Raw genomic sequence first — 14,766 nt, forward strand, 5'->3', positions numbered from 1 at the left:
ATGATAAATGACAGACATAGGTTATTCTCGTTCATTTGTGTCTGGGGTGTAAATTAGAATCCTCGTCACCAATCTATTATATACCACAAAAAAACAACAACAACAAAAAACGATTAGATAGAGAAAATGTAGAGAATTATTAAGTAGTGAAGCCGAAACAATTATTAGGTTTTCGCTACAAGTCCATGTTACTGGAATACGGACTCTGCTGTGTGCTTCACACACCTTTTATATCTGTGGGTTAGGAGTCACATATCAAAATAAAACTAAATAGAAATTAAATTCAAAGCCTCAAAATAGATTAGAAGGTGATATATCGAGCAATTCTACAGTTTCGTGATGTAACTGTCTTTGAGGTTGGGATGAAAATGCAACATAATTGATAAAAATCTTAAACTGATTTGGAAATATTAAATATTTAATTCCAAATTGATTAAAGAAATCGATTTTTACCAATGTACAACGTATAATTATTATGTTTATCCTTTTGTAGAATATTTTTTGGGGCTTTTCCCAATTTGGTCATTGGAGACCCTCAAATTATTGAAGAAATCATGGTAAAAAGTTTCTCCAATTTTACAAACCGGCTCGTAAGTATCCTTTTTGCTTCTAACTTCAGTTAAGTTTGAAAGATATTATTAGATTATAGCGATTTGAATTCAGGACAAAGACCAATTTTTTTTATTACTAGCGTCATCTATATAGCAGGCCTGATATTTATTAAGTGATGTGTTATGTAAGCATATCTATATATTAATACCATAATTCGCTTCGACCGTTATTATCTTAGCATCCCTTAAAAGGAAAGTGGAATATTCCAAATGGCTAATAATAAACATTAATAAAACAAATAAATTGCTGATAAGGCAAACACATTCTAATTATATATTAATACGTCGAAATAAGCAAAATCATGTAGTGCGTTCAGTCCTGGATATGACCTTAAACTATATCCGATGGTGAGGCACCAGCTTGCGGGCTTTGGGGAGTGGAGCCACACTTTAATTGCCATTGCTCCCAGGTCCACTCTAACTCGGAGTGGTAGTATCTGTTAGGGTCCCAACTATGGGTTAAATAGAAAGAGACTTGAAAAAACATTTTTAATAGAATATATTTTTTCTTCAAAATAACTGAATTTGGCCTTAAATAACCTGAAAAGGGTTGATATGCCGTAAAACAAGAACAATCTAACCAATCTAACATGTAGTGCTTTTGTTGTTTAGTGAACCTTTAAATCTCTACATTCTAGGTGAAACATTATTACCTACTTATATGTCATGTTGAAATTAGTACAAATTATGTGTTGTATATTGATTTATATTGGAGGAGATGATATATTAAAACGCGTCATGTGTTATCTAGTGGATGTAAGATATTGTTCTTTTAACAGACAGATAATAAACGTATAAATCGTATGTATGTTGTTTAGCCAGGAGGACATGATATTGACGTGTAGACTGAATCAAGTTGTATCAGACTTATCACACGGGATATTTTTACAGTTCATATGTAAGAAGAATAATATATACTTCATACCTATTTTTCTTGAAGAGTTCGTCTGTATCTTTCCGCTGTTCCGTAACGAACCATGAAACGATCAGCACCATCCAGTTGAGACATCTGTTCTTATTTGTGAAACCATAAAACAACTTTTATATTTTTATAATATAAATTTATTACAGTTGTCTCAAATGGTTTTCACAGGATCTGCAGTTCGTCTACATGTTCTATTCTTACAGCTCGCTCCCTAGCTGTCTGTCCACTCCTGTCTAGACGTCTATCCGCCTTGGTGGTCAATCCTCAACTCTCTGAATCTCTCCAAAACTAACTACATCACATGTTCTCTTACGTCAACTAATTATGTGTCTCAGACCAACCTAACGTACACAACTAGTTATTTGTTTATTCAAAACCTCAAAATAATGTTTACATATATTTTCTATTTTTACATTCTTGTTGCGATTCACACGTCAATCATTTCTTCCCCAATTTAATTGTTTATTCTTCTAATCATAATAACTGATCCAGCGACCATCCGTTGCTCAAATCAATTAATAAGAATACAGTAACAACAATAATAATGTTTTGACTATTGACCCCGCTTGCCACAGTTAACAGATACTACGCTATGCTCACAGTCTAAAGGGTCATAACATTACATATGTAAGCATATGATAATATTTATCTCATTTTGATTACACTCAGAAAATTTTCTGCTATTGAAAGTGAAATTGTAAGACTTTTGCAAAAGATTGTAAAACATATTCATGTTCATAATTGTTTAATGATATGATAATACGTATGTGAGTGTTTTGATTTTGATTTTGATTTTTTCTTTCCTCGAATATTTTCATATTTTTCAGATACCCTTTCCAATGGATGAGTACAGTTCAAGTATGATGAACATAGCCAAAGATAATCACTGGAAATATCTTCGAACTGTCTTGGCGCCATCTTACAGTTCTAAAAAAATGCGTGAGGTTTGTATGATAAAAGTGTCTGTTTAAAACCTATTCACATTGAGAAACTGAATAAATGTCATCTGATAAATAAACTAGCTGAATCAATTATGGTTAATTATACAAACAGTTAATATTTTAACAGTAAGATGATTTCTTAATGTCACAATTAAAATATACAGGTTCATGATATCATTGTTATTGAATGCATATCACAATCGTAACTACATAGTATGATCTCATCTCATGTCAACCATTCCTCCATGACCAGGACTCCTACAATTAATTTTTCACAACATGAAGAAGCAAAAAAAAAAATCATCAGTTTGAACAGACGATCTTTCTTTAAGATGTTGATGTGGCCTTCTTTCCTTTCAGTGATAAGGGTGGATCGAGGGCGCACTCCGAGCTATTGATTATTTGGGGTCTTTATTCCCTTAATTTATCGTCGATTTTCAAACATTCTCTACACATCATGTTCGCCTCGCAAGCTTCCAAGTGATTCTCTTTCTTTTCTAAACCCGTCTTTCAGTCATGTGACCTCAGACCCACCTCTAGGCCAGGTTGGTATCTGACCTCGACTAATTCTTATTTCCTGTTATCCTCAACTAACAAAAATTATACCCACCTAATATTCAACAATACTAAACGATAAATTAAATGAATTGTAGTTTTACAGACTCAGTCTCAAATGATGATAATGTTAACATAAAAGATCACATCAACTGAGTAGAAATCGCTTAAGAAAAATAAAAATGATGAAATTAATAAACTCTGTATTTGATGGCATTTTTAATTTATTCCAGATGGTTCCGTTGATTGAGAATGTCTTGAACACATTTGAAAAAAACTTAAATAAAATTGCAGATAGCAAGGAACCAACAGATGTCACCATGTGAGTCGATTTCTCTTTTTAATTATTCAAGTTCAAACAAAATATAGACACAATAAAAAAAAAATCCATTCGTAATTTCACTTCATTTTATTATTTTTATTTTACTTATTTACTGTATTTTATTTTATCACTGTCTATTTTAGACACCATTTTATCACTTGCTATTCTTATTTTTAGACGCCATCTTTCAAGTTACTACGCTATTTTATCCCAATTCAATTGTCTCTAATTTTTAAAAACTCCTTTCGTAATCTCGCTTCATTTTATTTACTTAATGTCACGGTTATATTTCCAGACGCCATCTTTTAAATCTCTACGATATTTTAACCCAATTAATTTTCTCGCCTCAGTTTATCAATTTATTTATTTTTTTACTTTTTATTTTTAGACGTAATCTTTCAAATCACTACGCTAGTTTACTCTAATTTATTAGTTTCTCTAATCATAAAATGTATATATGTATATAGGCATCTAATTTACATAAAGAAAACATGCTGCTCTCCCCCATCATTATATATAGCCCCAAATCTTCCGACCCTTTCGTCAATGACCATCCCTCTTGAAAAAGCCCGCATAAATCGGGCGAAACGTTGAATATTCAGGTCTTTTCACCTCCATTATATTTTCTCAATAATATTTATCAGCTATTCAATATAAACAATCGTTTATAATTCTGAAAAACAAAAGTTGCTGTAAATTTTCACTAATTATTATTTTTGACAAACAATGAAAATAATTTTAAAAGATCTGTTTATCGATAATCAATATTCAATCAGCAAAGAAACTTATTTTATTCAATTTTTATTGTTTCTTCAAATCATCCTCAAAATATGAATTAAAAAAATGGAAAAATGGTCGAATCATGCCACTTCTCCATTAGATATCTCAGTGCCGATGCAATTTTCAACCTGTATAAGAGTCAAGTACATGGATGGAGTACTTTTGCCAAATCTGGGCAGGATCTGCTAGAAGCATCTTATCCTGCCTTGACAGAGTTCAAAATAGATTTCATGGGCTAGTAGGGGATGTCCTTTTCTCTTCCCTGCAAGCTCTTTCCCACAGAAGAGACGTTGCATGCCTGTCTCTGCTCTATTGCTATTTTCAGTACAAGTGCTCGTCTGAGCTCCAATCTATTGTTCCCCTTCGCCAAACTTTCACAAAAACACCCGTCTAGCTGAAACTACTATCAATAATATCCCTCATTCTTTATCTGTGCCTAAACCTAAACATAGGTTCCATGAACAAAGTTTCTTTCTTAGAAATGCACGCCTGAGGTCTCTCTTCCATTTCCCTGCTTTCCAGCTAACTACAACATGATCGTCTTCAAGTCCAACATAAATGAGTTTTTGATGAGTCATTTCCTTAAGTAATGCAATTTACCAAATTTCCACTAATAACGATTACTACGATATTGTCCCATTGACTACTATACATTTTATTAACCCTTATACTTGAGTGGCCTCTGGCATTGATAAGTGGTGACTCCTTTGTAATATATATATATATAAATATATATATATATATATATATATATATATATATATATATATATATATATATATATATATATATATATATATATATATATTACCAGGCAAATTAATAGGGACAATTAGTTATGAATAGAAAGAACTGTATTTTAAACAACTGAACTATCAAATTATTTAAACAAAAAAAAAAAGATGCTTAATTGAAAGCAATTGCTTGTCCTGAACTTATCAAAAATATCTGGTATATCAGTATATGATATTTCATATTAAAATAATCACTTTTAAAAATATCTAGTATATTAGTATATGATATTCCATATTAAAATAATTACTTTTAAAATTCCATTCAATGTTATTGTAATTGATTTTATTAAGTTTTTAGTTTCCTTAAAGAGCATCATGAATAAAAAGGACCTCCGAACAATTACGGATAGAGACAGCTAAGATTTTCGTTAAATGATCCTCACAACATCTAATATATAAAGTAAAGTTAGATTTTTTTGTTCATACGTTTGTTATCAATTTTTTACTACAAACAAATTCTCAAATGTCAAATATATGTCAAGTATTGGTCCATATTGTTTAAAATGAAAGCATTTTCAATCAATGTCTTTGATATTTTGTCCTGATCAAAACGTTTTTAATCATATAAATAAAGGCGAGACAATATTCACCTGATAATTCAGGTGTATTCTTACTTTGACAATTAAAACATTTTATAGGATACAGTTTTTGATAATCACCGTTTCATTATTTTATATTTGTTCAGTTATACGTTAATTATTTTTTATTGGAAAAAACCTTAAAAACTCTTTTTTATAATTACTAACTTTTAATCAATAAAGTGAAAGAAAATATTAATTAAATAACAAAAAAAATAGAAAGATATTAAATTATTTTCTGCAAACTTTCATTTCCAAACTTTAATAATTACTGTTAATTGATCTGGTGTGCAGAGATTGGGTTATGCTCGGGTCTACCTTGATTGTATACCCCACCCCCAAAAGACTCAAGTATAAGTCCTATGATTAAATTTAATACACTTGTAACGAACCAGGATATAATAATACCCTAACTCGCCACAAGAAAATAATGAAACGAATGGAATTGAAGGAAACAAAGACTCAATTGATGGATAAGATAAACGTCGTTTATTTACTGTTGAGAGAATGTTTTAGATATAACATGTGTTTATGTCCGCGCGTGTGTAATCATCGTTCGTTGCGGGACTGGTGTTGAAGAAAGAAAAGGAAATGTGTGTTCATCTCAAGTTCGGGTCACTATCGTTTGTTCGCGCGTGGGAAGAGAAAGGAGTAACGTAGTGAAAATGAGAATGATAGTCCAGCGTGTAGACGAAGAAAAAGAATGGAGAGTTGACGTCAGTTAGCAGTCAGCTACGCGAAGGTGTTCTCAGGGACCGGTAGTAGATAGAAAGAGAAAGAGTGAGAAGGTGTACATACGGTCTGTTAGCTCGTGCCCCATACATAGTCGTAGGGACGTGACGCGCGCGAGCGTGCGCCTCCCGAAAGGGGGGCGGCTGGTTAGCCCAACCTCTCTGGTCGAGAGCTGGTCCTAAAAGAAAGAAACCGCTTGTTGCTCTCTCTTTTATACTCGTTTCCGGTGGTCTTTTGCGCATGTGTGGATTTCCTTTGAAAGAGGAAGTGACGTCGTCCATGTGTGCGTTCGTGTGCGCGTGTGTGAATACATGTGTGTACGTTAGCGTGTGTGTATATACACGTGAATGTGAGTGTATGTACGCGAACGTGAATATATGTACATGTGTGGACGTGGGCACGTATATTTGTGTGTGTGCGTATGTATGCGACAAGTAATATAGCTTGAAATGTAAATGTGTGTTTGTGTGAGACTAGAAAAGGCTCGCACACACTTTATATATTAATTTACTTCTTGGATTCCTTTCTTTTAATGCCGTTCATTATTTATTCACTAAGAGTTTTCACACAAGTTATTATTTGTGATTACTGGCTAACAATAACAAATGGTGTTCCTTGAATCTGAGTGATAATAATGTAATCACTCAGTTAAGATAAAAACAAAGTGCAGTAAGACCTCTGATATCCCTTTCTATCATACAGTGTATCGATACTCAATAGCTAACTGAAACATATCTTTCATCATCTTGAATCAGATCTTTTGTATCAGAAATGTTAAAGTTGGAGTTATCAAACTTGGTAGTCTTCTTCTATATATTTTGTTATGTCCCTTGTCTCGAGTGGATATTCAATATGGCGTTCGGCCAACAGTAACACGTGTTTATTCTATGTCGTTGGATGTACTAAGTGTACTAACATTGGTAGCAAAGTGTATTCTTTCGTGTGACAGATATTATATCTGTTCAATTTATGTTGAAACACTATTGAAAGAAAAATGGCGTCATTTACGAAACAACCACCTATTTTGCAGAGTGAAAAAATGTATAGCGAGTGGAAACAAGACATAAGTATATGGTCTATCTTTTTCTTTGTTTTTTTTTACATAGGCATAACCACTTATCGAGGCCAGAGACCACTCGAGGATAAGGGTTAAGAGTGTACAGTAGTCAATTGGACAATATAGTAATCGTTAGTAATGGAAATTCGGTAAATTTATTAACTTAAGTGGAACGACTCATCAAGAACTTGTTTATGTTGGACTTAAAGACAACCGTATTGTAGTCAGCTGGAAAGCAGGAAAACGGAAGACAATTCCACAGCCATGCAGTTCTAAGAAAGAAGCTTTGTTCATGGATTCTACATTTAGGTTTAGGCACAGATAAAGAGTGGGGGGAATTATTGATAGTGTTTTCAACTAGACGAGTGTTTCTTGTGAAAGTTTGGCGGGGGGGGGGGATCATAGATTGAATCTCAGTCGAGCACTTGCCATGAAAATAACGATAAAGCAGAGACAAACTCGCAACATCTCTTCTGTGAGATAGAGGTTGCAGGGAAGAGAAAAGGACATCTCCTATGAGGCTACTAAGTCTATTTTGAACTCTATCAAGGCAGGACAAGTCTTTTCTAGCAGCTCCTGCCCAGATGTGGCAACAGTACTCCATCCTTGGACGTACCTGGCTCTTACATAGATAGAGAATTGTATCAGCAGTGAGATATCTACTGGATCGATAGAAGGATCCCACCATTTTTCCAGAACCCAGACGACATCCCCCTCTTTGCTACTCTCTCTCATCGCCTCTGGCTCGGGCAGTGGTCTGGTCTCCACGCCTCTTACCCTGATGTGGTACCTGTGCAGTACTTCGGCTGGCACAGTAGAGGGTGAAATGTCATCCTTAGGAGTGACGTTATACCAATAGACTGTTTCAGATGCGTTTGTGCCCTTGTCGTATTCTGCGTGGAAGTCAGGTTCATCAAGAGTGATTGCTGCGCAGACCTGTTCCTCGCATTGGGAAAACCTCACATCACCGGCACCATCCACAGTGATTCCACCCAGCTGTGTAATAGTGTCCATTCCAAAACGTCCACAGTATCCCCTGATCTAAGCCAACGTTCAAAGTATTGCCTCCAGGCAACAAAAAGGTCTGCACCGAAAGCTCCGTACAACACTTGTTTTATCTGCTCCATTGTCGCCTCATCCCCGAGCTGCTGGTACACGGCATAAGCCCCCTTAGTGAGCCTCAATGGGATGACCATAGCTGGATCCTTAATTTTGCATAACCAGCAAATGCGCACAGCCTTCTTCAGCCATTCAACCACCGAAGGACCAGTCGGGGACCCGTCAAACTCTGGTATCAGCTTCAGGTCGAATCTGTCCATGGTAAAAAAATGTACGCCGATAGCTTCTTGTTGCAAAGAAAAAAAAGAGTACACAAAACTTCAGCTCACTGCAGCAGCGTCGTCCGTCGGTACTTTCCGTAAATTCGTTTTCATTTCTCCCATCTGCTCCAGTGGCCTGTTTTTATAAAAGACAAAGTCCTCCAAATTTGCATATGTGCATGAGATTACACGAGATTCTGTGAGACTGTATTGTTATATAAGGTCGCAGGCACCATCTTGAACCCTTTTCAGCATCATGATGCTGCATCGGCAAAGCGCATACCAAGGCCTTTTAAGAGGTAAGCCTGCGTTCCTACAATTCTCGCCATAGAAAGAAAGTGTACGTGAAACATTTTCATAATAGACATTCACACATTTGTGTTTCCGGTTTATTCCGCATCAATTTTCTTCTCTCTTCCATTCCATTTAGTTCTCTTTTAATTTTCTTCCCTTCTTACATTTTAACTCATCTGACATTTTAACTCATCTGACATTTTAACTCATCTTACATTTTAACTTATCTGACATTTTAACCAGGCAGTGTGTTTTCCAACGATTCTAAGTACAACCAAAAGAAAAATAAACATTATTTAAAACTAGTTGACATAGTCCGCATTCAATTTACAACATACATACTAAGCCATAAAACCTTCTTTACATCAAAGTAAAAGATATAGTGAGGGGGTGGGGGCATCTCTTACTTATTCTGGTTCGAGAGCTCATATTAATACATGCTCTCCACTGCTCTTAGTCATAGGCTGATAACTTAATAATTCTATCCTTCCTTCCTTGAGAATGTTATTCAGACTAAATCGTTAAACTTTTCTTTGTAAACAGAGTTCTTTTTCTTTTTTCCCCCAGTTTATTTTCAGGTTATACAATGGATGTTATCGCATCAACTGGTTTTGGAATTAATGTAGATTCACAGGAAACCCCTGACAGCCCAGTTGTTAAAAATGCTCGTAAAGTTTTTGGAGGCAACCTTTTTAAATTTCTACAAGTATTGGCAAGTAAGCAACAAAACACATATCTCCTATAACACACATTAGGAACCCGGGTGACGCCAGGTGACTCTGATGGCGGTGTTAATATGCAAATAACAAATAATTTTCAAGGGAAAAGTTTCAAATAAAACAATTCAGATAACACATCACTCAACGAGCTCCGGACTTAACTAATAAAACAACTTTTTAGGCAAAATTCGACTTTATTTATTGATATAGTCACCTTCTATGGCTGCTTTCAGGACTGCCAGCAACCAATGTAAAAGAGTAATAAAAAATGCAAGAGAGCTATATGCCCAGTCTGTTAAATCCAAGGTAGCTGATCAGCGGCTTGGTTCCCACCAGTTCTGGCAAATAACAAATAGGATCCTGAACAGAAGTGTGCGTTCTATCCCAACCATTATCAATGGACCAGAGGTCATCTCGTCAGCGTCAGACAAGGCCAAACTATTTGCAAAGAACTTTGCAGCTAATTCTACCCTATGCGACGAAGGCCATCAACTCCCCATATTTCCTACTATAACACAGAACAAGCTAGGTAACATACAAATATCCGTGCATGAGGTCGCCAAGCTAATAAAAACCTAGATTCCAGTAAAGCAACTGGCCCTGATGGCATCCCAATTATAGTGTTAAAAAAGCTTCAACCAGAACTTGCTCCCATACTTACGAAACTATTTAAGCGCTGCCTTAAGGAGAAGTGCTTTCCGACCCCCTGGAAGACCTCATCAGTTTGCCCTGTATTTAAGAATTCAGGTGATAAGTCATCTCCCTCTCAGTACAGACCAATAAGTCTTCTCTGTGTTATGAGTAAGTTGCTGGAATCCATATTAAATAGAGAAATAGTCAACCACCTCAGGAGGAATAACCTTCTTAGTGACACAATATGGTTTCTGCTCTGCAAGATCTACCGCAGATGTGCTGACGGTTATATCCCAGAGGATTAGTGAATCTCTTGACAAAGGCTTCCTTTCTAGGGCAATTGCTCTTGACATATCAAAGGCCTTCGACAAAGTATGGCATAAGGGTCTACTTCACAAGATTTCCAGCTACGGTATAACTGGAAATGTTTTCTCAATCATTAAATCATTTCTCTCCGATAGGCTCATAAGAGTAGTGGTAGATGGTCAAAAATCGGAGGCCTGCAATATAAATGCTGGAGTCCCTCAGGGGTCAATCCTGGGCCCAACTCTCTTCCTGATCTACATCAATGACCTCCCTAAACACATACTTAAATCATTCGTTGACATCTATGCTGATGACACGACCATCTATGGCAACACATCAAAGGCTGTAAATGACGAAGTTCTATCTGATTCTCTCTCCTCTGATCTCGAGCACGTGGTTCAGTGGGGGAAGATGTGGCTAGTTACCTTTAATGCATCCAAAACCAAACTCCTATCCTTACATCATCAACGCTCTGATCCCCAGCTGGCATCAATTGTGATGGATGGCTCTCGTCTGGGTGAGGCCCCGTGTTTTGACAAGCTTCTGGGTTTGACCTTTACTCCTGATCTTAAATGGAACACGTACATCAAGTCTGTTGCCAAGGTCGCTGGAAAGATGGTGGGATCCTTCTACCGCTCCAGAAGATATCTCACTACTGATGCAATTCTCTATCTATATAAAAGCCAAGTACGGCCAAGGATGGAATACTGCTGCCATATCTGGGCAGGAGCTGCCAAAAACAGCCTATCATGCCTTGACAGAGTACAAAATAGACTTTGTGGTTTAGTGGGGGATGGCCTTTTCTCTACCCTGCAACCCCTCTCCCACAGAAGAGACGTTGCAAGCCTATCCTTGTTTTATCGTTATTTTCATGGCAGGTGCTCGTCTGAACTCCAATCCATGGTCCCCCCTCGCCAATCTTTCACGAAAAACACCCGTCTAGCTGAATCCACTGTGAAAAATTTCCCCCACTCTATATCTGTGCCTAAATCAAAACGCGGATTTCATGAACAAAGCTTCTTTCTTAGAACTGCACGCCTGTGGAACTCTGTTCCGTCTGCCTGCTTCCCTCCGGACTACAACTTGGATGTCTTCAAGTCTAATGTTAACAAATTCCTAATGAACCGCCCCCTTAAGTAAACACTTCATCAAATCTCCTCAGTAACATAATGTACTTGCAATAACCCTTATCCCTGAGTGGCTTCCGGGCCTTGATAAGTGGTGATCTCTGTGTAAAAAAATAAATAAATAAATAAACTGATTCCAATGTTTTCCTAACCATCTGGTGCCTTCTTTGTTGAACTATTTATCTTTGGTCTCAAAATATGTCCCAGTTTCCGATATCATTTCTTCATTACGAGCCAGATCTTGTTCCCTGGAGCATTTTTTTTTCTTTTGAGATCTGCAAGTAGCCAATAGTCGTTGGGGGGGGGGGGGCAGATCTGGCGAATAGGGTGGGTAAAGAAATAATTTGAAGTGCAATTCATGTAGTTTTGCTCTTATTTGATCTGATGTCGGCATGAGTATAAATAGAATCCGCACAGTTGAGATAGAAACTCTTCAGTGTACAGTAAACCTGACGACGAGGATGTAGCAATTTAACAAGCTTCAAATCAACAAAACATTACTACCTCAACAGCAAAAAAAAAGTACTCGAATTCAACAACAACGTGAGTAACAAACTTCAAACAAGAAACAAATTATTTTGAATGAAAGGCTTTCTCTATGGCAATAATAGAGTCCCGAGGGGTTTTACGGCATAATATACGGCATAATTGTGTGAACACACTGGTTCGCATCAGATCACTGAAATTAAGCAACATTGAGTAAGTTCATAATGCAACGCCTGTTTGCTTTGTACAGGGTGGAATTGTCGTCTTAAAGAAAACAACACTACAGATTTATTTTAAAACTTTATTGAAAAACTCAATTTAGGTAATTTGATTATGTAGTAGAGCTGACATCTATTCAATGCAGCCGCTTTCAGCCTAAATCACCGCCTCAATACAGGTCCAGAACTGGGAGCATGTCTTTTTCACAAGCGCCGGTGGGAGCTCAGTGAATACTCAGTGGATAGCGGTGATCAGGCTGGCTTTGGTGTTGTGGGAGATCATGTTGGTGATGTTTTCGATGTATGACCAAACGAAGTAGTTCAGTGGGTTCAAGTAGGGGGAGGAGGAGGGCCAGTGAGAGAAGGGTACAAAGTCGTAGCACTCTTTCTGAAACCAAACCTGTGTCTCTTTCGACACCAAGTCCTGCTGCCACATCCATGGTTTGTCAGCGGCCACTTGATTGCACCAGGGGATCACCACACTCTTCACTACATCCAGGTACACTTTGGTGTTGACTTTCAAGGCAAAGATGTGAGGTGACATAATGTGGCCCTCACTTGAAACCACACTAAAGACCATAACCGTAGCCGGAAATTTTGTCTTCTTCACCCTGGGCATGTCCCTGTTATTCATAGCAATCCAACAATGCATTTTGAGGGTGCTGGCAATGGTCCTGTTATCATAACTTGGATCAGTAGAGAGCATGAGTTGTACAGTGGCGCATCTCCAATCTTGCTTATTAAAAATTGTGTCACTTTCAGACATGATAGAAAGCTTCTATCATTTTTGGGATTTGTACACAACTAGCCAACTAGTAGATGGTTTGCAACAAAAAAAAATATGTCGTCTTTTCTAGAGCAACAATTTTATCATTCCACCCTGTACATGGTGAAATGTCTTTTCTATTTGTAACGTTTTCATGAAAAAGATAATTATTCTATAATTTTATAAAATGGCTGGTTTTCATACCTCATGTATTTCTTTCAATTCCAGCTATCTTTCCAACACTTGCAAAAATGTTGAAAAACTTCAAACCTCTAACAGCATATGTGAATAAGAATTTTGTTGATTTTTGCAAGGAACTGGTTGAAGAAAGAAAAAAAGAGAAAAACAAGGTAAATCTTTCAACTGTATTTTATAAATAAACTCCAAATGCAAAAGTTTGGTTTAGGAAATGGTCATTTTTCTCTCGCTTCTCGTATTGTGAAAATCTTGCAATGTAATAACAATTAACAAAAATTTTAAGTTTAATAAACGATTTTTTACTATAAAAGCATTAAATATCTCAATTGAGACTTTAAAACTGTAGAAATAGTGTTACACTAGCAACAAAAGTGGCATTAAAGACTGCCCTAATTACCCCCCCCTTACTATAACTCTTTAATGAATCTATAATTCATAAACATAAAATAATTTATTTATGTTTATCGTATTTATGGGGTGATTAAGTAGTTCGTTCAGTTAATTATAAAAATTCTCTAAGATATTTAAATAACTCAAATAATGAAGATTAAATCGAATTATTTCTCTAATATTTTTCTTTGCCATTTCACTATTTTCTAATTGGCTATTAATTTCAAATTATTTTCTTGCTTTGTTATAGACAGAACCACAAGTAAAATAATTCTAGACTTGGTGTTACCACAAACATCACACAATGCACAAATCTGGTATCAATTGAAGTGAATGGTTCTCGTCTTGGGGAGGCTCCGTGTTTTGACAAGCTTCTGGGCTTTACCTTTACTCTAGATCTAAAATGGAACATGTACATCAAATCTGTTGCCAAGGTCGCTGGAAAAATGGTGGGATCCTTCTATCGATCCAGTAGATATCTCACTCCTGGTGCAATTCTCTATCTATATAAGAGCCAAGTACGTCCAATGATGGAGTACTGTTGCCATATCTGGGCAGGAGCTGCTAGAAGCAGCTTATCTTGCCTTGACAGAGTTCAGAATAGACTTTGTAGCCTAATGGGAGATGCCCTTTTCTCTTCCCTGCAACCTCTTTCTTACAGAAGAGACATTGCGAGTCTGTCTCTGTTTTATCGTTATTTTCATGGCAAGTGCTCGTCTGAGCTCCAGTATATGGTCCCCCTCACCAAACATTCACGAGAAACACTCGTCTGGCTGAAAACACTATCAATAATTTCCCCCACTCTTTATCTGTGCCTAAACCTAAACGCAGATTCCATGAACAAAGCTTCTTTCTTAGAACTGAACGCCTGTGGAACTCTCTTTGCCTACTTTCCAGCTGACTACAATATGGGTGGTTTGTAGACAAAGGATAAGACGAGAAAAAATGTGCCAGCATGAACTAGCACCACATCAAATAGTCATGGAGGATCAAGGAGGATGGAAATACCGAAGAG

The 14,766-nt window shown here is 36.6% G+C and overlaps 1 protein-coding gene across 1 annotated transcript in view; it reads left to right on the forward strand.

Moving 5' to 3' along the window:
- The first annotated feature begins 493 nt into the window (after nucleotides 1-493).
- LOC145300339 (cytochrome P450 3A4-like) overlaps nucleotides 494-14,766 on the forward strand; it is a 48,367-nt gene continuing 34,094 nt past the window's right edge. The window contains exons 1-5 of the mRNA XM_080144476.1: nucleotides 494-590; nucleotides 2,364-2,480; nucleotides 3,266-3,354; nucleotides 9,476-9,624; nucleotides 13,392-13,513. Coding sequence (XP_080000602.1) covers nucleotides 555-590; nucleotides 2,364-2,480; nucleotides 3,266-3,354; nucleotides 9,476-9,624; nucleotides 13,392-13,513 — 513 coding nt within the window. The 5' untranslated portion in view covers nucleotides 494-554. The remainder of the gene's footprint in view (nucleotides 591-2,363; nucleotides 2,481-3,265; nucleotides 3,355-9,475; nucleotides 9,625-13,391; nucleotides 13,514-14,766) is intronic.

The sequence above is a fragment of the Euprymna scolopes genome, chromosome 2, assembly GCF_053919585.1.
Source record: "Euprymna scolopes isolate OS-2025 chromosome 2, ASM5391958v1, whole genome shotgun sequence".
NCBI lineage: Eukaryota > Metazoa > Mollusca > Cephalopoda > Sepiida > Sepiolidae > Euprymna > Euprymna scolopes.